The following is a 26,096-nucleotide window of genomic DNA, read 5'->3' on the forward strand; positions in this document are numbered from 1 at the left end:
GGAGGAGCAGCAGCACAGCTGCAGTCACAGCTGCCAGGAACAGGCTGGGGCTCCCACCCTGTGTGGGGGGAGGGCACAGGCTGGAGGGCTTCCTCTGGGGACTCTGAGTGAGCTCACCCTCACCCCCGCACTCACTGACTTCATCATCCAAGGCTGCTTGGCCAAGAGCCCAGGCAGAGTGAGGGGCTTTCTCCCAGAACAGGCCCTGGGCCACCAGGCAGAGTGGGGGATGGGTGAGTTGCAGGCCTAGCCCTGCTCCCTAGAAACCAAGGTGGTGGTGGAGGGGCGGCATAGTGAGCTCTGAAATGCCAGAGGATCTTTAGAAAAAGAGGGTGGGCCAAGGGTGGTGGAAGATAGAAAAATGCAAGGAAGTCAAGCTTTTTTCTCCATTTGGCAATCCCACTAGAGAATTCCAGGAGGCGTGCAGATGACATCATGTCTTACAACTGAGAAATCTCAGTAATTCCATGAAATGGAGTCCCTGCCTACCCTGTATTTCGGATGGAAACCGCTTTGTATTTACATGTTTAAAGCTGTATTTTTGTCACATTTAAATGAGGATTTAATATTCTTAAATATCTACCAAAAGTAGATTACAATGCATGAAGGTCCCATAAGATGAACTTCACTTTCTCAGCATCACAAACAGTTGGAATACAGAAAGTCCAGGGATTAGGGATGGATATAAGTAAGAAGGTACAAAAAAAGTTTGCTTTAAAAAATTTTTTTAAAGTTTAAAAATTGAGTTTTTCCCCTCAAAGTCCAAATAATTGCAGCCCAGGGAATCATTGAGATAAAGGCTTTGTATGCTCATTTCTTTGATGAGAATGATTTCATGCACAACTGTCTAACCAAGTGCGTGTGCAAGAGACTCAGCATCACACACACAGCACACACACCCACAGGGACAGACACCCAGCTGAGTTTTGTTGTTCTAGGCACTTCATATCCAAGTTCTTAAGTCTGCCACCTTCCCATTCCACTGGACAAATTACTTCTTTGGAGGCAGGACATTTTCCTCAAAGAAGCCTTGGTTGACGACATTTCCTGCTGGGAAGTATCTGGCCACCACAAAAGAGGACCCGTCACTTGCAGACGCCTTCCCCACTCCCATTTTCTTTGTATTCTTCCATACCATGGCTGTGAAGTGTCCTGTAGGAACAGGCATGGGGAGAGGGAAACAGGCTAGTTAGCAAAACCTGGAGAATGGTGTTCCAAGGGACTCTTGAACTCCTGTACCATTCTGCCATGCGGGGGGAAGCTTGATCTTCAACTGCCAATCAGAAGAAGGAGATACAAGACACTGACTAATTTTCGAACACATTGGGTCCTCTCAATCAGCCAAATAGACCCTACTCATCTCACTATTCAATGCTCAAAAGTTTCATGGTCTCCTAGAGATTATGGCAAAGCCCAGTGACCTCAACAATTAGAAGGTCACCCTACTTGGCACCTACTTCCACCCCTCGCCCCAAACCACACTTTCAAGGTCACCAACTATCTCTGTGTTCCTTCCCAGTGGTCACTGGTTGTCCTCATCTTACTCATCTCAGGAACATTAATAGAATAGATTCCTGCCCCTTTCAAAGGACTCTCCTCTTTTGGTTTCCTCTCTTGGCATTCACCCCGCATCACTCTCTTCCTCCTCCTCTTGCATCTCACTTGTGAATATTGGAGGACTTGCATTTCCCAAGGTTCAATCCTGGGCTCTCTTTTCCTGTTGCCCTCTTCACACAATTTCATCTTTCCTTGGCTCCCAAATATCTTTGTCCAGCCCAAATCTCTCCTCTGTGTTCCAAACACAACTACTTACTTGACATTTCCACTGGGATGACTCACACGCATCTCAAATTTAACCTACCCAAACCTCACTCTTAATTTTGGTCTCTCCCATTTCCATGACCAGTACCTCTGTGCACACAATCCTCAGGGTTGCTCTGCATTCCTCCTTCACTGTCATTTCCCCAAACACTCATTCAATCCTGAAGAATCATAACTTCAAAATACATCTCTAGTCCTTTCATTCCCAAAACCATGGTCTCAAGCATGAACTTTTCTCTCTTGGATCACTGCAATAGCCTTCGCCTGACTCTCCAGCATCCACCCTTGCTTCCTCAATTTATTTTCCACTGATGTAGCCAGAGTGATCATTTTGAAACATAGATCATATCTGTTTACTTCTCTACTTAAAAATCCTTCCATTGCTTCTAGTTGCACCTAAAATGAAAATGAATGCTTTGGTCCAGTGGCCTCCTTTCCATCCCTTGAACACATCTAGTTATTTCTTACTATGGAGCCCTTGCACACACTGGCCACTGTATGCAATGCTCGTCTGATGACCAGTGTTTTCTTATCCCTTAGGTCTTGGCCCAGATGTCACTTGTTCAGAGAGGCCTTTCGCAATCACTCTCATTTCCTGAACACCTCCCTCTCAAGACGGCCTTACTGTACTGGTTCCCCCTCACAGCATTCTTACCATTTGCAGTGATATATTTGCTTGATTACTTGCTAAGCACTTGGCCCCTTCACTAGGCTATGAGCCCCATATGGGCAGGAACCAAACTGATTTATTTATCAAAGTATGTGCAGTACCTGGCACAGCCTGACACATGGAATGTGAAATAAAACTTTGTGGAATGAATAAATGGAATGAATGAATGAAAGGCATATGGAAGAACCAACTTGGAATAAGTTCTGCCATCACGGGAAGTGCAGGCCTTGTATGTTTTGAGCTCTTTGAGACCCAGACAAGTTAGAGCCTCCTTCAGTTCCCTCTGCTCTGAGCCACATAGCTAAGTTCCTTCTCAAGCTATTGCTGGCCCCTCCAGATGCTTCTGTGGCTGCTGAAGCCTCCCGGCATCATTCTCCCACTGCTCAGGCTGCCTGCCCCGCACTCACTGGTCTTTTCCAGCTGCTAACATAGCTTAGCTTCTAACCCTGCTCTTGTTTTGGGGTCAAAGAACTGATGCTATAATGTACTCTTTGCTCAATGATCATAAATTCTCGTCTCCTGGGAGCAGAGATCAGGAGTTCATCTTTTTCACCTTTACTGCTGAAGATTCAGAGAGATCATTTGACAGGTCTGTGGGATATTTACTTCCATGTCACAGTATGGCATTCATTTTCTAAAAACAACCCTGAAGAGATTATGTTTCCTCTTTGAGAGCAGGCACCATATTTGTCTTCTTGACCAGTGGGCTTGGTACACAGTAGATACTTAATTAATATCTGATGAAGAAAGAAGAGACAGAGGGAAGGAAGAAGGAGGAAAATTGTAATCAGAGTAGCTAAGCTCCCCACTGGGTGGTTAAGAAAGAGGGTAACCACTTTATACTCATTAAGATGGAAATTATTTTTAAAAAAATAACAAATGTTACTTGTTGATGAGGCTGATGGGGAGAAATTAGAACCCTTTTGCTTTGCTGATGAGAATGTAAAATGGTGCAGTGACCGCGGGAGACAGTATGGCAGTTCCTAAAATAATTAAATACAGAATTACCATATGATCCAGTAATTCCACTTCTAGGCATACACCCAAAAGAACAAAAAGCAGGGATTCAAATATTTGCACACCAATGTTCATATTATTCATAATAGCTAAAAGGGGGAAAGAAAACAACTGCCCATGGATAAACAAAATGTTATATGAGTAGAATAGTCAGATTTGTGGAGAAAAGTAGAATAGTCGTTACCACGGCTTGGGCAGGGGGTGGTAGGAAGGGATAGGTGTTATTGTTTAATGGGTTCAGAGTTTCACTCGGAATGATGACAATGTTCAGGAGGTGCACGGTGGTGACAGCTGCACAACAATATGCGTGCACTTCATTCCAGTGAACCGTGTGCTCAAAAATGGTTACAATGGAGCTTCCCTGGTGGCTCAGTGGTAAAGAATCCTCCTGCCAACGCAGGAGACGTGGGTTTGATCCCTGGTCAGGAAAGATCCCACATGCCTTGGAGCAACTAAGCCCGTGCACCACAAGCGTTGAGCCTGTGCTCCACAACAAGAGAAGCCACTGTAATGAGAAACCTGTGTATCACAGCTGGAGCGTAGCCCCCGCTCGCTGCAACTAGAGAAAGGCCCGTGCAGCAAGGAAGACACACCACAGCCAAAAACAAAATAAATAAAATTTTAAAAAATTATAAAACAGGGTTAAAATGGTAAATTTATTTTAAGTGTATTTCACCACAAAATGAAATAAAGAAAGGAAGGAAGAAGACAGGGCTGGTATCCACACTCTTCCAGTCAGGGAAGAGACAAAGTTTCCCATTGTGTCTTGTATTTGGTAAGGACTAAATAAACATTCACTGATTAAACTGTTTTTCTCCTATAGATGAACTCTATTTTTATAATTTAAAAAATTTTATTTATTATTTTTATTTGGCTTCACTGGGTCTTAGTTGGAACATGTGGGATCCAGTTGCCTGAACAGGGAACCTGGGCCCTTTGCATTGGGAGCTCAGAATCTTAGCCACTGGACCAGCAAGGAAGTCCCCATTTTTATAATTTTAAAATTTAGGCATTATTTCTTTGTCTACATCTCTAAAAGATTTGTGATTACTAAATTCTTTATGAAAACAACCAAACATAAACACTAACCTTCAGGGCTGCTGTGATCTAATCAAAGCAAGAATTAAAAGGAAACAAACATTAACTACAGTTATGCATCCTGACCATTTACCCTTAAGCTCATGTTAACTGTTGCTCAATACACCCTGAGTCTCACCTCAGAAAAGAGGAAGCACTATTTTCCAATTCATCCTTGGTCCTTAAACTTTTAATCACATTTCTTTCATCTCCAGCTCTTCAGCAGCTTTGCCAGGTGTCACTGCTTCTATGGACTGTCTTTTCATTAAGGCGCACACCCTTTTGCCCACAAACCTTTTCTCCAAGAGACCACATGCTTTGGCCACTGACCTACCCACTGTCTCCATCACCCAGACAAGGAAGAGCTGTCATTTATCCACTGGTTGCCAAGAAAATGATTACAGACGCCACATGCACACCAGCAGTATGAATGACTGTGGAAGCCTTTTCCAAACAGATAAAACTCAACCATCTTTCCTCTGACTTCAGAGGTTTCAGTCTGCACACGGATAATTAAGCCTGGGTATTTAGAGATGAATTAGAGGACACAACTTCCTTAGCAACCATCAGATACACACTGGTTTCTAACCCTAAATTACTAACAGCTTCCTTCTTTTTCTTTTTTTTTCCTAAAAGGATCACATCCTCTTTCCTGCTATGAACCCAAACTTTCCAGAATATACATCTGAAAAACACATTAAATAAGTTACAGTATATCCTTGCAAGAGAATAAAACAGAAAGCTCTTTCCCAATTGATATGATACAATCTCTGTCAATCTGCTGTGTGAAGAAAGCAAGTGTGAAAGAGATCATCTACCTGACACCAGAGAATAAAAAAAGGAAAAACCACAAATGTTGGTTTGAATGACTCTATAGGATACACAGAATCTGGTATTACTGGTTGGGAGGCAAAGCACTGGAAGCCAGGGATGGAAGGAAGACTTTCCACCTTATACAGCTTGCAAATCTCATGTCATATATACGTATTACTTATTCAGAATAAGTCAGCAAGCCTATGCATTAAAAAAAAAAAAAAAGCCCAAAATAAAGGAACTGCAAGAAGCTGTTTCTCTCAGTAGAAACAGAATTGTGTCCTTCATCACAAGACTTTGACCTGGGTAGGGGTGGGGTGGGGTCAGGGATATTTTGAAGGCTCTTTCACCTACAACATGGGCCCAGGTCAGGGACTCCCTGAGCCATGATGCAGTGAGAAGCAGCTCTAGGGGTGGCTGATGCAAGGGGGACAGGCCTGCGCATTTTTAAGAGTCTTGCAAAACCCCTGCTTCTATCACCAGCCAAAGCTGTGCTCCTGTCCAAGGGTCAGGCTCTGTGTGACCCCAGGCACTGCCCACTGGTGCCTGGGATGGAGTAGGGGCTGTTGGCTCTAGGCTTTTCCTCTTGAGGGGTGGGAGATGTAGAATAACAGACAAGACAGAGAGTCAGTGATCATGGAAAGTTGAGACCAATCCCCAGCTCTGACACTTGAGAGATTCCTACCTTGCAGCAGGGACCATGGAAAAAGCATCAAATTGAAGACAGAAGGTAAAAAGTCTTTTCCTCTTTCTGGGCCTCAGCTTCCTCCTCTGCAAAATGGGTGGAATAAAGCTCCAGCTCCAAAAGGTATTGCAGGTTACGTGGCCGTGGAGGTGGAGACACTTTTTACTATCAAGTGGCGTGTACACACGAGCAACACCAATAACTTGCTCTGACACATGTGTGATTGCTCGTGAATCTTGCTCACAGGATGAAATAAAACATCTTCTGGACATTGATCTTTATGAAAAGAAGGCCAGGTTCTGCCTACACATTGTTAATCACTGGTAGGAGGTTGTCATTGTTTCTGCTTCACCTCTCAAATCTAATTACCACAGAACCAGCAGTTCTCTCCCAGGGCCTGGCTGCAGCCTCCTGGTCCTGCCCCACAGGACTGATAGGAAATGCCTCGGTTCAGATGCTGCTACCTCTCCCCACACGATTGCAAGAACCGCTGCCCCAAAGGGTGAGCACAAACCACAGGAAATGGTGACTGGCTCTGAGAACATGTCACTTCCTGCTTCTGAAGAGTCCTGCAGAGGGTGGGAGGCTGTAAGTGTCTCCACCCATGGGTGGGATGGGGTGGGGTAGAGGAATAGCGGGATGGACAGAGAATCCTCTGTTCAGTTCCTCTGGTGTCTTCTGGTCAGAGAAACTCCCAGCTCCTTTGAAACCATCCTGGGCCCTGGGTGGACGTGAGTCAGTTCTGAGGAAAGACGAGCCTGGTGAGGCCTGTGAGGGGTAGGGGGAACCCAGAGCGGCTAACCAGGGCTTTGGTAGGCTAACCATTCGCTGCTCACATGGGAGGTCCACGGGAAGGTCTGGATGGTCCCATGGCCGGCTCCCTGAATCTAAATCCCAGCTCTCAGAATGTCCCATAGAGGCCACCACCTTGTGTCTCTCCCTTGGGGACAGGGAAGGACGGCGCTGACCCAAGTTCATGCAACTCATAGTGCCAGAGCTGAGACTAGATCCCAAAATCTCTGCATTCCAAGCTCACCTGAACCGCAAACTAGTGTGTAAAGGAGAAGGGAGAATACTTGGGAGGTTGTGAGGAGCGGGTATGGGGCGGGGGGAGGATTTGAGGGCAGGAGGGAGGAGGGTGTTAAGACCAGGGGAAGAGTCAGTGGCTCAGTTTTCCTGATGGCCCCAGGAAGCCACTGGCAGTTTAATCAGAAGAGCAGCATGGACAGAGAAGGTCTTAGAATACTCTGGCTCCTGGAGAGCAGGCCCAGAAGTGGGATGACCGATGACAAGTGCTGAGGCACCACTCCTGAAAAGACACACTCAGCAGCTTTTACAGTCCACAGCCTCTTCATGCCACACCCCAGTCACCTGAAGAGTGCTGAGCTGCTGGGGCAGGAACCGGCAGCTTGGGTGCTCTTGGATGGAGGGGTGTGTGTATGTACGTATGCACGTGTGTGTGTGTGTGCGTGCGTGTGTGTGTGCGTGTGTGTGTGTCTGTTTTCAAAGAGATGTGGATGGTTTTGCCCTCTGGGCAAAGTCAAACCAGAGAAATATGGAAGAAGTAAAACAGAAGGAAAGTGATTGATTTTTAGGGGGTTAGTTCCTCTGAAGTCAGACCCAGACTGCAACCCTACTCCGGGCCAGGTCACTGCTGTGTCCACATCACTCACCTGTCCCAGAGGTGAAGCCAGGCTGCTGAAAGTTGTAGTTCTTGATCTCACTGTACCATCTATCAGCCACCTCCTTTCCTGTAAGGAAAAGACACTGCTGACAACTCAGCAGCATAATTAACCGACTCCCTATTCCTTCCATCTCCCATTAGCTCCAAAGCACTCATCCCTCAGTTAGACATTTCATGAAGCACCAATGGGCTGACATGGGGACTCTTGCCCCTGAGCACATCCAGGCTGAAGGGAGGGCCTTCTTGGGGGTTGGGAACAGCCCTGACCTGAGGTCAGGGGGCCTGCATCTATGTCCCTGTCCTGCCACTAATTCGCTGTGCAATCCTGGGCAAGGCCTGCCCAGTTCTGGGCCTCTATACAACAGGGCTGAATGCAACATACTCCAAGGGCTTCTAACAATGCTGTGAGCTTTCGGGAGACTCTGCCCTCATCCCACCGCAACTCTTGCTCCTGAAACATCCACAGGAGGAAGTGTAATTGGGCTGGTGGGTCAGGGTCTCTGCTGCAGGCAGAAGGGCCCTCTCCTGGAGCATCCACTGGTCATAGCATTCCCCTGGGAGCAGTTGAACTCAGGGCCAGAGGGCTAGAAGCCTTGGGCCTCAGGGCAGTAAGTCTTGAACTTTAACAAGTGCATGAATCATTCTTGTTAAAATGCAGCTTCGGACTCTGGCAGATCTGTCTGCACTGCTAACACATTTCCAGGTGCTGTGGCTGATCCATGGACCACACCTGGAGTGGCAGGGCCTCTGAGAGCAGTGGGAAGATTTTCAAAATTACTGATGCCTGATACTGATTGTATCAGTGTCTTTGGAGGAGAGATCAGGCACTATACTTTTTAAAAGCACCACAGAAGATCCCAGGGTGCAGCCAGGGTGGGGAATTGCTGCCCTAGAGACCACCCACCTAACCCCTCTCTGTAGGGATGGGGACACTGGGGCCAGGGAGGGTAGCAGACTTGCTCAAGGCTCCACGGGGAGCCATTGTGAGGCTGGGAGGGAGTCTCATCTCCTGCTGGCTCTTTCCGGCCCCCTTCCCTTCTTCCCATCCAGGCCCACAGCCTGAGCCTGGGGAGGGTCTGTGGGCCTCGGGCTCCACCCTCCTCAGGGGCAGGCCCACGCTTCGCTTCTCGCTTCTGCTTCTCGCTTCTTGCTTCTCATGGAGAGCTCTGCCTGGAAACATAGAGGCTGTCCAGGGCCTCCCTGGGGAACCCCCAGGAATGTGAGGCCAGGGAGGGAACAGTCATTCTCCTGCAGGGGAGGGAGCCGGTCAGAGCGCGAGGTGGCTCTCTCCAGCATTTTTCCTAAAAAGCCGCGCCAGCCCTATCAGAGCCAGGAAGCTCCACAATGTTTGGTCAGTGTGGTGGGATCACCATCCAGGCTGTGACCTTGGGTGAGGAATTGCCTTTCTCATTATTATTACTTTGTCCAACATGGAAAAAAGCTCTATTGCACTTTTCTCATGAAAACAGCTAATACACAAGCACTGAAAAGACTTTTAGAAGAACGTGAGGAAAGTAAAATTCTTCCGTAACTGGGGGTGCTGCAGTGCCCACAGGGTCAGGCTGAGGCGCAGCACACAAACGGTCCTTCCCCCGCCCCCACTCTCAGCAGGGAGTTCTTCTGAAGAAGGTGCGGGGACAGGCAGTCTGACTCATCTCTGTGTCCCTGGCACTCCGCACAAGCCTGGCCCTGAGCTGGCCACTGGAGCCCTTGTGGTGAACTGCAGTCAGCCCCTGGGGGCAGACAGAGAGCTCTGGGGTTCTTTTCCCTTTCTGGGCAGGTAGTGGCATCATGGTGGCACTGTGAGGGCACTGGGGCCAGGAGGAGCCTGAACACTGGATGTCCCAGGCCCAGCTCAGGCAGTGGGTGGGGGGCTGAGGAATGACCCACCTGTCTGATCGTAGGATGCCCATGCCAAGTTCTCTCCACACTGGCCACGACTGGACTCTGGGCTGTGCTTGAGGATCCTTGTGCTGGCCAGGGCCTCTGAATACCTGCAGGAGTCCACGGTGCTTCCTTAGAGCGCGTATAGCCTGGGGAAGCCTCAAAAGTAGGAGCCCTAACCTAGTGTGGCTGAGCTTCCGTCCCTGCCCTGGGCTCGTGGAGGCAATCAGGAGCATCACACCTGCATCGCTTCTAAGCCCCTGCTCCAGTTCCACTCTACAGAGGAGCAAACTAAGGCTCAGAGGAACATGGGACCCGCCTAGGTAAATGGCAGAGGGGCTAGTCAAGCATGGCTGTGTTTGCCCCCCAAGCCCACATCTCTCCTGCATCCTAGCGCTCATCCATGACTGCAGCAGCGGCAGCACCATGAAGGGCCTTGGGCACTGGGGGGCACTCACTGCTGAGCCTCCCGGTTGAGCTTCTTGCAGAGCTTCAGTGGGGGCACACCATGCTGCTTCCGGTACTCATTGTGGGCCTTCAGGACCTCGTCGTTAAACTGCTTGGAGGCTGCAATGAGTTCAAGATGGAGACCATCTCAGTGAGGAGAAAAGAGCCACGGGAAGTAGGAAAGTACCCTGCAGACTTCAGAGCACGGCCCAGCTCAGACTTGAGGCCACAGGGCCAGGCTTGCTGCCCCAATCTCTGCACACCAACACCCCCAGAACTATGTAGGGCCCCATGGGGCATGTAAGGAATCTGGGTCTTTATTCATGGCAATGGGAAGTGACTGACTGGGGGAAAGGGGGTGAGCTAAGGAGACCTCTGTTTCTGGAAGACCCTGCTGGCTGCTGAGTGGAGGATGGGCTGGAGGCACAGAGCAGATGGAGAGAGGGGTACTGGACAGGGAAGAGCAGGACATCTGAAAGAAAATGTGTGAAGGAGACTGGATATCTCAGATGGGACCTATGGTGCATACTACGGGAGGACTGGGAAGGGCTGGAGATGGGAGCTCAGAGAGAACAGGCCTAGGCCTGGCTGGAGTGCAGGGGTACCTGCACTGCCCCAAGACAGAGGGACAGATGGAGAGAGGCGGACTGACCAGGGCAGGACAGCATCAGGAAGTGGAGAGAGGGGGGAGTGTGGGGAAAGAATGCTGTGGTGTGACCAGCTGGCCTCAGCAGTGAAGGAAGGTGTGCCCAACTGGGTCACAACCCCAGAAGCGGCAAAGCCAAGGGGGCTGGAACTGGGAGAAGAGAAGTGGTGAAGTCAAAGGTAGGCCAGGTCAGTAGTGGACAGAGGTCTTATCAATTTGAATCTCAAATGGAACTTCATCTATCCCACATCCTCCATCCATCACTCATCCATCCACCTATGGATTCATGATGTAAGCAGCAGCATCCAATCACCCATCTGTCATCCATCCAACCCCAACTCATCTATCTGTTCATCTGCTCTCTGAGTATGTCCTCTGTGCCAAGTCCCATACAATATGCCAGAGGTTTGGACAAGTTAGCTATGTCCTTCCCTCGAAAAGCTCATACCCAGAAGGGAGAGAGTCTTGAAAACAACAGCCAACAGTGTGGCAGGGTCAAGGTGCAGGTGAGCACAGTTCAAGAGGAACTAGGAGAAAAGTAGCCTAACATGGTTAGGCCTGATTTGAGGCCCCACAGATGTCTGAATAGGAGCTGGCCAGGCTAAGACTCTGAAGGTTGCTGACCTCAGCCTTAGGAATCTGGGAGGACCCCCTGCCATCACCATAGAAATGGTTGAGTTATGTGTGAGGGCCACAGGGGGTCCACAGAACTGAGCTAGTCCCCTCTGGCAGGAGCCTGTCCCTGAAGCCTGCTGTGGGCAGAGGGTGTAAACCAGAGGATGAGAGAAGCACCTCTCCATCCACTGGCCCGAGTCACCATCACCAGCCACCTTTCTCCTCTGCGGTCTTGTCCCCCACAGGCCGTGGAGATGAACCAGCAGGGGTCCTCTTCCCCTCCCTCAGGTCTCCTGGGCCTTCGGATTGAATCCCATTGGGTCGCTAGGGGACTTGAGGGAAGAAGACCCAGGGCTTGCCCTCCGGAGCTTTGGGCTAGACACTGACCAGGAGAGGGAAGGAAACTGCAGGCCATGCCAGTGGTGGGCAAGTGGTCACAACCTCCACACTCTGGGGACTGGTGGGGCAGTCTGGTGGGGTCCAGTCATAGTAATGGGGAGTGGGACAGGGCGGGAAAAGGGTGCCAAACGCCAGGATCTGGGCGGTCTGGACTGACAGGCAGAGATGGGGAGATGCTGTGACCAAGGCATGGAGGGGAAAACCATGGCCATGGTAATGGGTCATAAGGCAGAGGGGGGAGCTACCACCTGAAGTCCTCAGGCCTCTGTGGCCGAGAGACCCGCCGAGAGGGAAGGTGCCTTTGAATGAGTACAGGGTTTCAGATCTGCAAGATGAAAAAGTCCTGGAGATCTGCTTTACAACACTGTGAACACACTTTACTAAAAAGTGGTTAAGACGGTGAATTCTGTGTCATGTGATTTTTACCAGAATTAAAAAAAAAGATTTTGGGGGACTTCCCTAGTGGCTAAGACTCAGCACTCCCAATGTGCAGTGGTCAGGGAACTAGAACCCACATGTCACAACTAAAGATCTCATGTGTCACAACTAAGACTCAGCACAGCCAAATAAATAAATATTAAAAAAAAATTGGGGTTTCACATGTTACTCTGGATAATGGAGTCACAGAGGCTTTTAAAGAATATCTCAGGTGGAAGTGGCAAGAATCACAGCAACTCATGGGGACCACACTGGAGCCTCACTAACAGGATGCTAAGGAGTCAGCAGGGTGGCATGGTGGCCAGAAACCCATGGGCTCCTGGGTGATGTGCTGCTTGCCCTGCACAAGCCAGCGTCCAGCTGCAATTCTTCACCCGGCCCAGCCCCCACCTTCCATTAGAGTCAATGACAGTCTGAAGTGTGTACAGAGGTGGTGATGAGGTGAAGAAGGGGCTGGATATGTGGTCTCATAAGGGATGGTAGCAAGAACTGGAGAAGATCAGACTTTGGAAGATGTAGGACAGGACCCTGCTGAATTCTGGGGCCCCACAGGGCAAAGTTGGGAACAGTGGGTGGAAAGTCAGGATGACAGATTTCAGCTCAGCCTAAGAAAGATCTCTGTCTCCAGCAAAGCTTTCTGAAGACTGAAAGTGCTACCTCACATGGTAGTGAGCTCTCCAGCACTGGGGGCATACAATTCCTCTCAGAGGAATTCAGGCAATGGAGGCCCGGTCAGATGACTTTTAAGTCACTTCCAATCCTGAGGGTGAGGGTGAGGAGGCAAGATGACTGACTGACCCCAGACTTGCAGGAGTTCAGTGTGTGTATGCATGCAAGGGCGAGTGTGGGTACACACACAGTGGCAGAGGGGCTCTGAGTGACAGGCCTGGCTAGGCCCATCCTGAAGTCCCTTCCAGCTCCTGTGTACCAGGCAGGCCACGGTGACCACAGATGTATCAGGGAAGGCTCCCTGGAAGAGGTGAGGAGGAGGCAAAGGTGCAGAAAGAACCAGGATTGCAGGGGTCTGGTATAAATTGTGCTGTGAGAAAGAAGTGGAGTTAAGGGGAATGGGGGGGGGGTCACTAAGGCAAAGCCAGTTTAAAGATAGCCCTGTGTGATACAATGGACCCTGGACTGCTCAGGCCCTGAAGTCTCCTTGGCAGAGAGGGACATATAAGGCTGCTAAAAACTAGGTCACAGCATTCCCAGAATGTGGGAAGTACTGAAACAAAAAGTGAAAGTTCCAGCACCAGGGTTTCTAGGAAGGGGTCAGCAGGGTCGCCCTCTCTCCCTGTCACTGACTGGAAAGCCTTGGGGCCCTATAACCATACCCCTGGCTGACACAGGGGTTCCCTCCCACCACAGCAGCCAGTCCCAGCTCAGGTGGCTCCTCTGAGCAGAACCCAGCCCCAGGGAGGCAAGATACCTCCCAATGACCACACCCAGCAAGAGACTCACCCCCTTCTGTAGAAAGACCTGAGGACAGATAAACACCAGAAAAAAGAGGCGTCAAAGAAAACCCACCCAGCCCCGCATCAAGCAAGGAGAGACCTCAGAGTCTGAGGTCTTAGTAGTAAAAAAAAAAAAAAAAAGCCCATGTGCCAATGCAGGAACCACAGGAGACGTGGGTTCAATCCCTGGGTTGGGACGATCCCCTGGAGGAGGGCATGGCAACCCACTCCAGTATTCCTGCCTGGAGAATCCCATGGACAGAGGAGCCTGGTGGGCTACAGTCCAGGGAGTCACAAAGAGTCAGATGTGCCTGAGCACACACGCAAACTGAGGCTCAGAGAGGTCATGCAGCCTCAGGGTACCGGCCTGGAATGAGGGAAGGCCTTCCTTTTGCTTGTTGGCCAACCATTTCTGGGTGCCAGGCCTGGGCATCATCTGATTTACTTTTCATCACCTTTGCTGGAGCTTTCACCATTGTACCCATATTTTGGATGAGGAAACAGGCTCAAGAACATACTCTGTCCACGTTCCCACAGATGGTCTAGGGGTAGGCCCAAGAGGAGGGGAACCCTGCCCTGAACCCCAGCCCACTTCAAGGGTCACCAGACAGAGGAAATCACTGAGAAAAGAGGGCCACCAGACCCATGAGGTTGACAGCTGCCTTCAAATCTGCCTTCCTCAAAGAGGAGGAAGAGAGAAGAGAAGAAAAGAACTAAGATTTCTCAAGAACCTCCTCTGTGCTAAGCCCTTTGTAGACAGACCTGCCCGAGTCGTCCCAGAGGAAAGCCAAGGGCTCTGGAGAAGAAGCTCCAGGGGGCACAACTGGGGCTTGAGGTCAGTGCTGCTGGAAGGGGCTGCCTGGGCCTGGCTCCTGCGGCCGAGGGGAGGGGGCAGGCCAGGGCGTCTCTGCTAGGTGGAAGACAAAGGCGTCTTGGGTAGGGCTGGACTAGGGGCTCTCAAAGGTCCTTAGGGCAGAGCTTCTAACTATGGAATAAAGACTCTGAGGAGGTCCGTGCCCCTCCTCCCTCACAACTGTTGGCTGAAACAGGCCCCTCCCTCAGCATTCGTCCTCTTCTGGCCTCCCAGAGCCCAGCTGACTCATTTCTCAGCCCTCTCCCAACTCCCCAACAAAGAGGCCCAGGACAGGCAGGGGCCAGAGCAGGAATTATGAACAGGCCCCTTCTGTCCCCTGGCAAGAGGCTAGAAAGCTTTTGGGGCAAAGCTGGTTTTGCTAGTTTATCAGGAAGGAAAGAATAAAAAGCTGATTAAAAAAAAATAAAAAGAATGAGTTCCAGATGGGTAGCTTTTTCAGCCTGGGTTCCAGGACATTCAAGAGGCAAATCCCAGCCCTGCCTTTTATTAGCTGTGTGATCTTGGTAAAGTTGCTAAATCACTCTGTACCTCATTTCTTCCATACACAAAATGGGGATAACAGTATCTACCTCACAGGGTTGTGAGAATTAAATAAATCAATCTTTGTAAATGCTTTAGATCAGATCTGGAACAAAGTGAACAAACTATAATTCAACTAAATGTCACCTATAAATCATTACTGTTGGGCAGAGATCCATTAGCCTCCTGGCTTTGGGGGAAACTCCCCTCCCTGATTTTAATGGGAGCAGGGCTGCTGGTATTTAACTTGGTCTTTGATGACCTTTTTCAGTACCTCTGAGCTCAGGTACTTATTGAGTGAAAAAGTGAGTACAAGAACAGATGAATGAGATTCTCATACCAGCACTGAGGAAGCCTGAGGACAGATTTCTTCTCATTAAGACAAGGAAATTTTGGTCTTTGGGAGGACATGTGACTTGCCCGAGGTCCCATGGTGAATCCACACTGGAGTCAGATCCAAGAATGTCCCTCCCTTGCCCTGGATCTCACACACTTTCCACCTTACATACTTCTTTCTGTCCCTAAGCAAGAATGACAGGGTATGCCTTAGGCTGCCCCTGTGTGGGCGGATGATGGTCACGGAAGAACTGAAGGAGGCAGGGCAGGGACAGTGCTTGTTTTGCCAGCAGAGAGGCGGTCTCTCTCCAGTCCTGCCCGCCGCCACCCAGGCCTGCCTGCCATCATGCTGCCCTGTTTCCTCATCTGTGTGAGAAAGAAGCCTGACATCTGTGGTTTTCAAAATAGCTTCAAAGCAGGGAAACCCTTTTTTGAACCTTTCTTTAGAATCAACAGATGAAAACAGAACTGTGGGGACTAACCTGCCCATGCAGCCTTCCCCTGGAGAGGTGTGAAAGCCCTGCTCTGTAGAAAATTCCTGGATAATTTGGTCCCTGGAGGTCTTTTTGCTCTGATGACCTTGGGCTGGGAGATGTGGATCGAGGGACAGTAAGATTCTTAGCGATAGAGAGTGTGTGGCTGTCCTTCAGGGCTGGAGTCCAGGCTGAGGAGCAGGGTGACAAATGATCAGTGTGGCAGACAGGTCAGCACCCAGCTGGGAAGTCAGAGAACCTGGTGCAAATCTGTTTGTTCAGGGTGTGAGCTTGGGCAAAGTACTCAACCTCTGTAAATCCATTCAGCTGATAATAAGGGCCTCACAGGCTGTTACAAAAGTTGATAACACATATGAAACACCCAGCTTCAAGCCTGTCACACAATAGGAGCTGAATAATTGGCAATCGCTGTTATTAGGGACAGTATTAGAGGCTTCCACTGAGCCCCAGACTGTTGCCTTTCTCTGCTCAGCTGCAAACTGAAGCCCAGCAGGAAGATGCGGGCCAGGGGCTGGACCTAGGAGTCTCTGAACACTGGACTTCCAGAATTTAAGCTGTGTTGGTTGAGACACTTTTCCAGCAATGCCTACTACCCCAGTAGTTCTGCTGTATATCTGAGGTTAAAGATTAAAAAGAGATGGGCTCCTGTGCAGTGATGAGGAAACTGAGGCCCAGAAGAGGCAAGCTCCTTACGAAGGTCTTTATGGAACCACAAAGAGCCCCTCTGTGGATGCACGTCTGTGATGCTGCCTGTCCTTTGGGCACAGACAGTCTCAGGCTGGTGGCCTGGAATGACAAGTTTGGGCCTGTGTAACCCAGAAAAGCAATTTTCTCTTGGGGATCCTTAGGGGAGCAGGATACTATCCAGGGGGCTCAGAGTCTTTGGAAGGAGATGAGTAGAATGCATGTGGCTAAGGGCCAGTATTCTGGAAGTTCCCCAGGTCTGTGGAGGTTAACGACGGGAAGGAGGCGGAAACTGCCTGAACCGGCTCTAACTTGCTTTCTGCCACCATCCTGGAGACTCTGCATCTCCAGTTCTAGAAGGTGTCATCACCTTCCTGCACCCAGACTCACACCACTGACCTTTCTTTCTTATTCACAAGTTAGTCACCAAGTCTGCTTGAGGCTACCATCTTGAAAATCCACCCCCTGGAGAAGGAAATGGCAACCCACTCCAGTATTCCTGCCTGGAGAATCCCATGGATGGAGGAGCCTGATAGGCTACAGTCCATGGGGTCGCAAAGAGTCGGACACGACTGAGTGACTTCATTTTCACTTTCACTTTCACCAAAAAGAAATATAGTCTCCTATTCACTTCCTGCAGGTCCTTCTTTAGGACATCTGCATGTCTAGTCACTTTTTATGTAGTCATGTAGGACCTATAGCCTTATTTCCCAATTTTAGAAATAGAATTTTTTTATATGTAGGTTTCCTGTCTAAAATTTTAACATTCTATTCATTTTGTTTTTGCTAATTTGATACCACTACTGCTTCTAGAAATTTCATTTCTTTGTTGCTTATTTGTATAACTTTGAAATAAATCTCTCACTCCTTAGACTAGAAGAGTAGACCTCCGTGAATGTCATCTCCCCTTTCATAAGTGAATTCTAACTTGTCAGTAAAATATTTTATGTTCATTTAATGCTTAAGTGAAGCTGTTGAGTTGATAAAATCTTTACTACATTTGGGAAAAAAAAAAAAAATCCATCCCTGCTTCTTCTCCAGTCCCTTAGATGTTTCTGTTATCTCTTGCTTGAGTAACTGCAATAGTTTCTCCCTGACCCCTACCTCCACTCTCTCTCCATCTGATCCACCCTCCACCCTGGAACAATTCTGGTCCCACAGCTTTTAGATCAACACCTTTCAGTGCCCCCCCAGGTCTCATGGAGAAGGTCCAAAGTTCCAAGACACTCAAGAGTCTGACCACCTCTTCCAAGAATCTTCACTGGATGCTTGGGAAAGAGATCCACTCCCCACCCCCACCCCACCACAAGCTCCCACTGCTCTTCACCTGCACCTGTCTTGTGGCATGGATCACTTTCCACCTCTTGCTAGAGTGTAGTGCCTGTCTTTCCCCCAACTAGCTTTCTGATGCATTTCATAATCCACCCAAACACTCCTAAAGACAGGGGCCATGCCCTCTGCAGCACTAGGTCCACAGGTTGATACAGAGGTGACAAATGATGGAAGGGAAGAACAAGGGAAGGAAGGAAAGATGGAGGGAGGGAGAGACAGATGGATGAACAGAGAAAAATGGGCATTCAGCAGTTCTGGAAAACTGTTTCTTAGGAAAGAAGCCAGAAACAACTGATTAGCATGTAGCTTTAGATAATTTGTGGACTTTCTCCTAATCTGTAGAGAAAGGGACTAATTTCCCAAATAGGGATTTCAAAGGGCCCTCTCACATCTGCCATGCTTTCCCCCACACCCCACTAGCCTGTCCTTTAACTGCATAATAACTATGCTACCTTTCCAGTCTGCAAAAGACCCTGGGGATGATACCGGCCATTTTCTTTGTATAAATGAGGAAACAGGCACAGAGAAGGAAAGGGCTTTGCTCAAGATCACACAGCAAGTGGTTAGCAGGGCCGGGGCTGAAAGCCAGAGCTGCCACTACAGATAAGGCAGGCTAGGCCCAATGCCAGAGAAAGTCACTTACTCCAACATTGGTACCTCAGAAGTAGAGGACAGATTCAGGAAGAGATCCACCATCTGAGGCTGACAACCTCAACTTTCCATGAAGTGGGGCTTTTGAACTCTGTTCAAAATCTGTTCATTCAAAAGCCTCCTGTGAGGCATGAACTATGCTGAGATAGACATGGCTTCTGGCTGTCAGAAGTGAGGAGTTGGTGGGAAGCAGGTCTTTGGCTGGGTAAAGTCCCAACCTGATAGCCGGGACGGCTGCAAGGAAGAAGACACCAGGTCAGGAACTGGGGTGCGGTACTAGTCTAGGTGTTGAGCCTGGAAGGATGGGGAGGATTTTCAATTTCACCGAAGTGGGAGAGCCGAAGTGCTGGTGGTGGTGGTGGTGAACGCTGGGAAGGGGAACTCAGGGGAAGGATCCAGTGCCAAAGGTGAGTGCAGAGGCAAGAAAGGGGTGATGGCAGCTCCCTGAGAGCCCCACGGTGGAGCTGAAGATTGTGTACTCTTTCACCTGCACACTATGGGATGGAAGTTGTTCGGGAATAACAAGAGGAGATCTGGGTTTTAGAAAGTTCACCGTGGCAGCCACCGTGGTGAGGATGGGCAGCTGACAGGTCAGAGAAGGGGGAAGCCGTTGTGTGTACTCCTGTGTAGCCTGAGTCTGGCACGGGGTGGGAGGGGGTGCTTAGAGGAGAAGGCACAATGTCAGAAGAAAAGGATGCTCAGAGCTGTCTTTCGCAGGGTTGGTCCGGGCAAGCTGCTTTGCATCAAGAGATGCTGTCACAGTTCTGTGGCTTTTTCCAACTCTAACCCTGTCCTGAAACAAAGCAAAAGCCACGCCTTGGCCGGACTCAGCGCTAATCCCATCAGCGCCTGGAAGACCTCCCTGACGCAATCTCTGGCTCGCAGACAGGAGGACCCTCCCTCTGTCTCGCCTTCGCTCCCTCTCTCCCGGTGGCCCGACGGCCACCTCGGCTTCCTGGCTGCCCCGGAAACTGCCAGCTCTGTGAGCCCCTCCATCCCGCACCCTGCGGTCCCACAGCGCGGCAGGAGCCGCGTCGCCCCGGCGGAGGCGGTCGACCCACTCCCCCTGGGGATCCAGCCAGCTTCGGAAAGAGTGACAGCGAGGACCTCGGAGCCCCAAACCATCACCGCACCCCAGTTCTACTGGCCCGGCGGGCTCACCTGATTTGCCCATGGCAGGCTCGGCGCGCTGCTCCGCTCCCGCTGCGCTGCGCTGCGCTCCCTCCCGGCCCGGCGCCGTTCAGAGCTGAGGAGGAGGAGGCCCGGCGGCTACAGCCCCTCCCCTGGCGCCGCCCGGCCCCCGCCTTATAAGGCAGCGGCAGCTGCAGGAGGAGTTGCCAGGGGCCATCCCGCCGGCTGCCTGGAGGAGGCACCGCGCCCCGGCACCGCGCGGGCCTCTCTCCGACCCCGGAGAAACTTGCCCGCCTGGGGCCGCTCAAAGCTCTCCAAGTGCGGACGGGAGCCCAGGCTACTGGCCCCGAGCTGCCCCTCTCCGGAAACCGAATGGGGGTGAGGAGGGAAGCCCGTGCCTTCTACACAGTTGGTAGATGCTCAGAGACAGATACGCTAAGGGTTCCGCAGGGCTATTGTCGGGGAGTGAGGGACGGTTCCGACCCGCATCACCAGGGGCTTGGTGCTCTCCCTGTAGCGGCCTGGCCCCCACAAACCCCTAAGGCCCCGTACTCCGATGTACGTCTTGTCCTCTCCGCAGCACACACCCTCTGGTGCGGGTCTGGGTTGGAGCTGGGCACTTCCCAACACTCCCCTTCCCCGCGTGGCAGTCCCAGGGAGGCTTCTGCAGTCTCGCTCTGTCCCCTGTCCTCTTGTCCCTCGTTGCCTGTCAGATCAAGTCAAACCCCCCACTCCTGAAGTCTGGCGGCAGACCTGTCTCCTCAGCTTCCTAACTTCATCCCATGCTCCAGTCAAATTAGACTTATGAGGTCGGGGGTTGGGGGCCCTCACCGAGTGGCTTGCAGATTCTTAGTTCCCAGACCAGGGATCAAACCCAGCCCATGGCAGGGTCCAAACCGCAGATTCCCAACTACTGGACTGCGAGGGAATTATTCAAACTAAAAAAATTAAGATCATGGCATCCGGTCCTATTACTTCATGGCAAATAGATAGGGGGAAAGTGGAAATATTGGCAGATTTTATTTTCTTGGGCTCCAAAATCACTGCGGATGGTGACTGCAGCCATGAAATTAAAAGACGCTTGCTCCTTGGAGGAAAAGCTATGACAAACCTGCTGCTGCTGCTGCTGCTAAGTCGCTTCAGTTGTGTCCGACTCTGCAGGACCCCCGAGACGGCAGCCCACCAGACTCCCCCGTCCCTGGGATTCTCCAGGCAAGAACACTGGAGTGGGGTGCCATTTCCTTCTCCAGTGCATGAAAGTGAAAGTGAAGTTGCTCAGTTGTGTCCAACTCTTAGTGACCCCATGGACTGCAGCCCACCAAGCTCCTCTGTCCATGGGATTTTCAAGGCAAGAGTAATGGAGTGGGGTGCCATTGCCTTCTCCATGACAAACCTAGACAGCATATTAAAAAGAAGAGACATTATCTTACTGACAAAGGTCCGAGTAGCCAAAGCTATGGTTTTTCCAGTAGTCATGTATGGATGTGAGAGTTGGACTGTAAAGAAAGCTGAGCACCGAAGAATTGATGCTTTTGAACTGCGGTGTTGGAGGAGACTCTTGAGAGTCCCTTGGACTACAAGGAGATCCAACCAGTCCATCCTAAAGGTGATCAGTCCTGAGTGTTCATTGGAAGGACTGATGTTGAAGCTGAAACTCCAATACTTTGGCCACCTGATTCGAAAAGCTGACTCATTTGAAAAGACCCTGATGCTGGGAAAGATTGAAGGCAGGAGAAGAAGGGAATGACAGGATGAGATTGTTGGATGGCATCACAACTCAATGGACATGAGTTTGGGTAAACTACGGGAGTTAGTGATGAATAGGGAGGCCTGGCATGCTGCAGTCCATAGGGTCACAAAGAGATGGACACCATTGAGCGACTGAACTGAGCTGAATTGGACAGCAAGGAGATCCAACCAGCCAATCCTAAAGGAAATTAACCCTGAATTATCATTGGAAGGACTGATGCTGAAGCTGATATTCTAATACTTTGGCCAACTGATGCAAAGAGCTGACTCATTTGAAAAGACCCTGATGCTGGGAAAGACTGAGGGCAAGAGGAGAAGGGGGGACAGAAGATGAGATGGTTGAATGCCATCACCAACTCAACGGATATGAGTCTGCACAAACTCCAGGAGATGGTGAAGGACAGGAAAGCCTGGTGTGTTGCAGTCCATGGGGTGGCAAAGAATCGGACATAACTTAGTGGCTGAACAACAACAGACTTTCTGATATTCCCCAAACATGTTCAGAGATTCCTCACCTTCTTGCCTTCCTTGGGCTATTTGTTCAGTCTGGTCTGCTGGCCCATCTCTGCCCATTCAAATCCTATTCTTCCCTTAGGATGTATGGGTCCCTTCAACTTCCACAGGTCCTGACCTCTTCTGGCCTTGGGGCAGTGGTCAGTACACACCTGGCACTAAAGAGACTTGGCTTCACTTATGGCCCCACCCCTGTGTGAGACAAGCAGGGAAATAAAGATGCAGCCTGGGTGAGATTCCCCAGAGTAACTCCTTATGGGGGAAGGGATTCAGTAAACCCTAACTGAAAGAAGCTAATTTTAAGATTTTTTAACTGGGCACTGAAGCAGACTGACTTGTTAATAAGGGTTGATTTTTTTTTTTTTTTTTTGGTGTCTGGTCTGCTTTGTCACTCTCAGAACACCTCATTTTTGACTGGACTCAGACTTGGAAGTAGAAGCTCTCAGGGAGGACAGCCTCCGTCTCTTGGCGATCTGCTCCTGCCGTTTTTCTTTGGCCTCCTTCATTCTCTTGGCCAAAAGTTTAGCATATTCTGCAGCCTCTTCTTTATTTTTCTTAGTACGCTGTTTCTTCAGAGCAATACGCCGGCGTTTGTGTTGCAGAACTCGGGGAGTCACGAGATGCTGAATCTTGGGTGCTTTAGTCCTAGGTTTCTTACCGTCTTTGTTTAGGGGCTTTCACACAACATACTGGCGGACATCATCTTCTTTAGAGAGATTGAAAAGTTTGCAGATTCTGCTAGCTCTTTTGGGACCCAGGCGACGAGGCACTGTAGTATCAGTGAGTCCAGGAATATCCTTCTCCCCTTTTTTCACGATGACCAAATTGAGAACACTCAGATTGGCATCCACAATGCAACCCCGCACAGATTTGCGCTTTCTCTCTCCAGTCCTCCTTGGTCTGTAACAGGAATGCCCCTTACTCAGAAGCAGACGCACTCGGCCATGGGTCAAGACCCTGCTTCATGGGGAAACCCTGCTTGTCGTTCCCACCACTAATTCAGACCACATAACCCTTCCATTCTTCACCCAGAGCGTCAGCAGCAACTTCTGTGGCCATACGCTTCTTGTAGAAGGTACAAAGTTTTCGTTCATCGTCCACTTCAATGAGCTTGTGGCAGCCAGTGGCCGGGAAAGAGATGTTCAGCTTCATTCTGAAGCGGCTGACAGCCTCCGAGGCGCCACGATAAAGAGACCCCAAGGGTTGATTTTTAAGGAAGACTGGGCACTGTCCTCTTTACTTCCTCCCCTGTGCCAGGCAAATAAGACCATTTATATTTGATAACATTATTTTCAAATTTCTATGGAACAAATACAAAGGTTGACCAAATATTAGGCCCTAAAGTAAACCACAAGACATTCCCCAAAGTAGAAACTATCCAGTTAAATTTTCTGAACACAATGTAATAAAACTAAAATTTAACTAAAGATTAACTGATAATTTTTGAAATGAAAAAAGTCCCTCCCAGAGGACTGAAAGGCGAAGTCAAAGGAAGTGTTAAGAGATGAATGGCAATTAAGAATATTTGGTTAAGAGCCTGGGGCATGGCCTTGAAGTCACGTGGCCCATGTCCATGTTCCAGCTCTGCTGTCCACTGACTGGGATTCTCATCCAGGTGCTTGAAATGACAGTAATACCTAACTCAGAGTGTTTGTTTTTTTTTTAATTAAATAAGATGATAACTAAAGCATCCTTTAAACATCACTTATTTGTGTGTGGGTAATATTTCACAGTAACAGTTTAGATATGTAAAAAGGTCACTGTATAGATCTACCTCAAATTCCGCTGATGGTAGAAAACTTAAACTTGCAAATTGATGGAAACTGTCACATCTACTTTAGTCTCTTGGGGATAAATATTCAACCAATCCAGAATCTTTCTTGATCCCTTGCTACGCCTCTGGGTCAACTCTTCTAGACTCAGATTCTTGGGCAGGAGCACCTGTTTAGCTGAACTGGGGTCACATGACTTCCCACAAGCTTTCAGAAAGAGAACAGAGGAATGTCTGCCCTCCTTCAGCTTCCATAGTTAGATACAGGATCTTGTATACTCAAAGACCTCGCCACCTGCTGAGCAGCCAGAACCCAGAAGATATCTACCTTATCCTCCCTTCAACAAAAGGAAATTTTGTTTCTGTCCTAAATGTCTCCCCAGAATGTGCTGCACTCCATGATTTGGTCCTAGTGTTTAAAGTCTTATATTATTATAAATTCTTCCCTAAACCATAATGTATTAAATACATTATATGTATTTAATACAATTATATGTATATTAAATACATATAATGCTTTAAGCCCTTCAGCCTTTGGGTCTTGATCTGCAGTTCTGGGGAATAAAAAATTCATTGTAATAGTTTGATGAGTAGAGATTATGGCAGCTAGAAAAGTGGAGGAAAGTAAAACCTTGGCAGAAATTCTCATTTTATTGAGTTATGCTCTCTTTATTACTGTTGGTAGAAACTATATGGTAGGGGGGACTTCCCTGTTGGTCCAGTGGTCAAGACTTTGCCTTCCAATGCAAGGGGTATGGGTTTGAACCTTGGTTGGGGAGCTAGGACCTCCCATGCCTTGGGGTCAAAAAAGAAAACCCCCAAAACATAGGATGAAGCAATATTGTAACAAATTCAATAAAGATTTTAAAAATGGTTCACATAAAAAAAAAGATTAGAAAAAAGGAAATATATGGGATTGCCAGTTGTTTAAAAAGAGAAAATAAATAACGCTGGGCCAAAGCAGTTAGACAAGTTATAAAAAATAAAGAATCATAAAAAAATATTGAATTCGAATTAATGAATAAATGCTGACGTGTTTAGGGGTGAAATATATTAATGTTTGCAACTTACTTTGAAATGTATAAAGTATAAGATGGATGGTTAGATAGAAGAAGAGATGGTTAAATAGTGATAAAGCAATTAGCAAAATGTTCATTATAGAATCTGAACAGTGGTATATGGATTTTCACTTTTAAATTGTCTGCCAGTTTGAAATTTTCCATAATTAACTGAATAAAGAAATTAATATAGGTAAAACAGAAAAGCAGCAGAAGTGAAAAAATATATCCCAGAGCTGGAAGATATCAAATAGATAAATTTCTACAAAATCAATAAAAAAAAGTCTAACAAGAGAAAATTCAAATATACTACATTAATAATAAAAAGAGGAGGTAACCTCTTTTTTAGAAAAACAGTATTGACTCTCAACTAGTAGATTTTCTGAATTGGGCAATTTTCTAGGGAAAAAAATATGTAAGTATTTAAGAAGAGAAAAAAATCAAAATGAACCAATATGGTCATTAAAAAATGAAACTATGACTGCTTACCCAAATAAGAGCTGGACCCAGATAAGCCTGCAGGTAAATTCTATCAAAGCTTTGAGAGACAGATGATTCTGGTACTAAAACTGGAAAATTCTGAAAGAGATGGGAATACCAGACCACCTAACCTGCCTCTTGAGAAATCTGTATGCAGGTCAGGGAGCAACAGTTAGAACTGGACATGGAACAACAGACTGGTTCCAAATAGGAAAGGGAGTACATCAAGGCTGTATATTGTCACCCTGCTTATTTAACTTATATGCAGAGTACATCATGAGAAATGCTGGACTGGAAGAAACACAAGCTGGAATCAAGATTGCCAGGAGAAATATCAATAACCTCAGATATGCAGATGACACCACCCTTATGGCAGAAAGTGAAAAGGAACTAAAAAGCCTCTTGATGAAAGTGAAAGAGGAGAGTGAAAAAGTTGGCTTAAAGCTCAATATTCAGAAAACGAAGATCATGGCATCTGGTCCCATCACTTCATGGGAAATAGATGGGGAAACAGTGTCAGACTTTATTTTTGGGGCTCCAAAATCACTACAGATGGTGACTGCAGCCATGAAATTAAAAGACGCTTACTCCTTGGAAGAAAAGTTATGACCAACCTAGATAGTATATTCGAAAGCAGAGACATTACTTTGCCAACTAAGGTCTGTCTAGTCAAGGCTATGGTTTTTTCTGTGGTCATGTATGGATGTGAGAGTTGGACTGTGAAGAAGGCTGAGCGCCGAAGAATTGATGTTTTTGAACTGTGGTGTTGGAGAAGACTCTTGAGAGTCCCTTGGACTGCAAGGAGATCCAACCAGTCCATTCTGAAGGAGATCAACCCTGGGATTTCTTTGGAAGGA

The 26,096-nt window shown here is 48.5% G+C and overlaps 1 protein-coding gene and 1 pseudogene across 3 annotated transcripts; both read right to left on the reverse strand.

The window, feature by feature from the left end:
* Nucleotides 1-526: 526 nt before the first annotated feature.
* GLIPR2 (GLI pathogenesis related 2) lies at nucleotides 527-20,680 on the reverse strand. 3 transcript variants are annotated; one of them, XR_011253927.1, is made up of 5 exons: nucleotides 19,699-19,825; nucleotides 10,110-10,218; nucleotides 9,658-9,761; nucleotides 6,084-7,834; nucleotides 709-1,152 (listed from the first exon to the last, which is right to left on the reverse strand). XR_011253927.1 is itself a non-coding variant. In XM_069574081.1 (5 exons), the coding sequence occupies exons 1-5, from the start codon at nucleotides 19,709-19,711 to the stop codon at nucleotides 992-994; spliced, it is 465 nt and encodes a 154-aa protein (XP_069430182.1). In that variant the 5' UTR covers nucleotides 19,712-20,680; the 3' UTR covers nucleotides 709-991. The 3 variants fall into 3 exon arrangements, 2 of the variants coding, with proteins under 2 accessions (XP_069430183.1, XP_069430182.1); XM_069574081.1 differs by having other exon boundaries at nucleotides 7,757-7,834; nucleotides 19,699-20,680; XM_069574082.1 differs by lacking the exons at nucleotides 6,084-7,834; nucleotides 9,658-9,761 and having other exon boundaries at nucleotides 527-1,152.
* A 360-nt stretch (nucleotides 20,681-21,040) lies between these two features.
* LOC138432636 (small ribosomal subunit protein eS6 pseudogene) lies at nucleotides 21,041-23,102 on the reverse strand (annotated as a pseudogene).
* Nucleotides 23,103-26,096: the final 2,994 nt, after the last annotated feature.

This window comes from Ovis canadensis, chromosome 2, assembly GCF_042477335.2.
Source record: "Ovis canadensis isolate MfBH-ARS-UI-01 breed Bighorn chromosome 2, ARS-UI_OviCan_v2, whole genome shotgun sequence".
NCBI classification, from domain to species: domain Eukaryota; kingdom Metazoa; phylum Chordata; class Mammalia; order Artiodactyla; family Bovidae; genus Ovis; species Ovis canadensis.

Coding starts and splice junctions, on each gene's coding strand:
- GLIPR2 (XM_069574081.1), bottom strand. Junction 7,835..9,657: donor GGCATCCTACGATCAGACAG/GTGGGTCATTCC, acceptor TTTTCCTTACAG/GAAAGGAGGTGGCTGATAGA. Junction 1,153..7,756: donor TGGCTTCACCTCTGGGACAG/GTGAGTGATGTG, acceptor CTGTTCCTACAG/GACACTTCACAGCCATGGTA.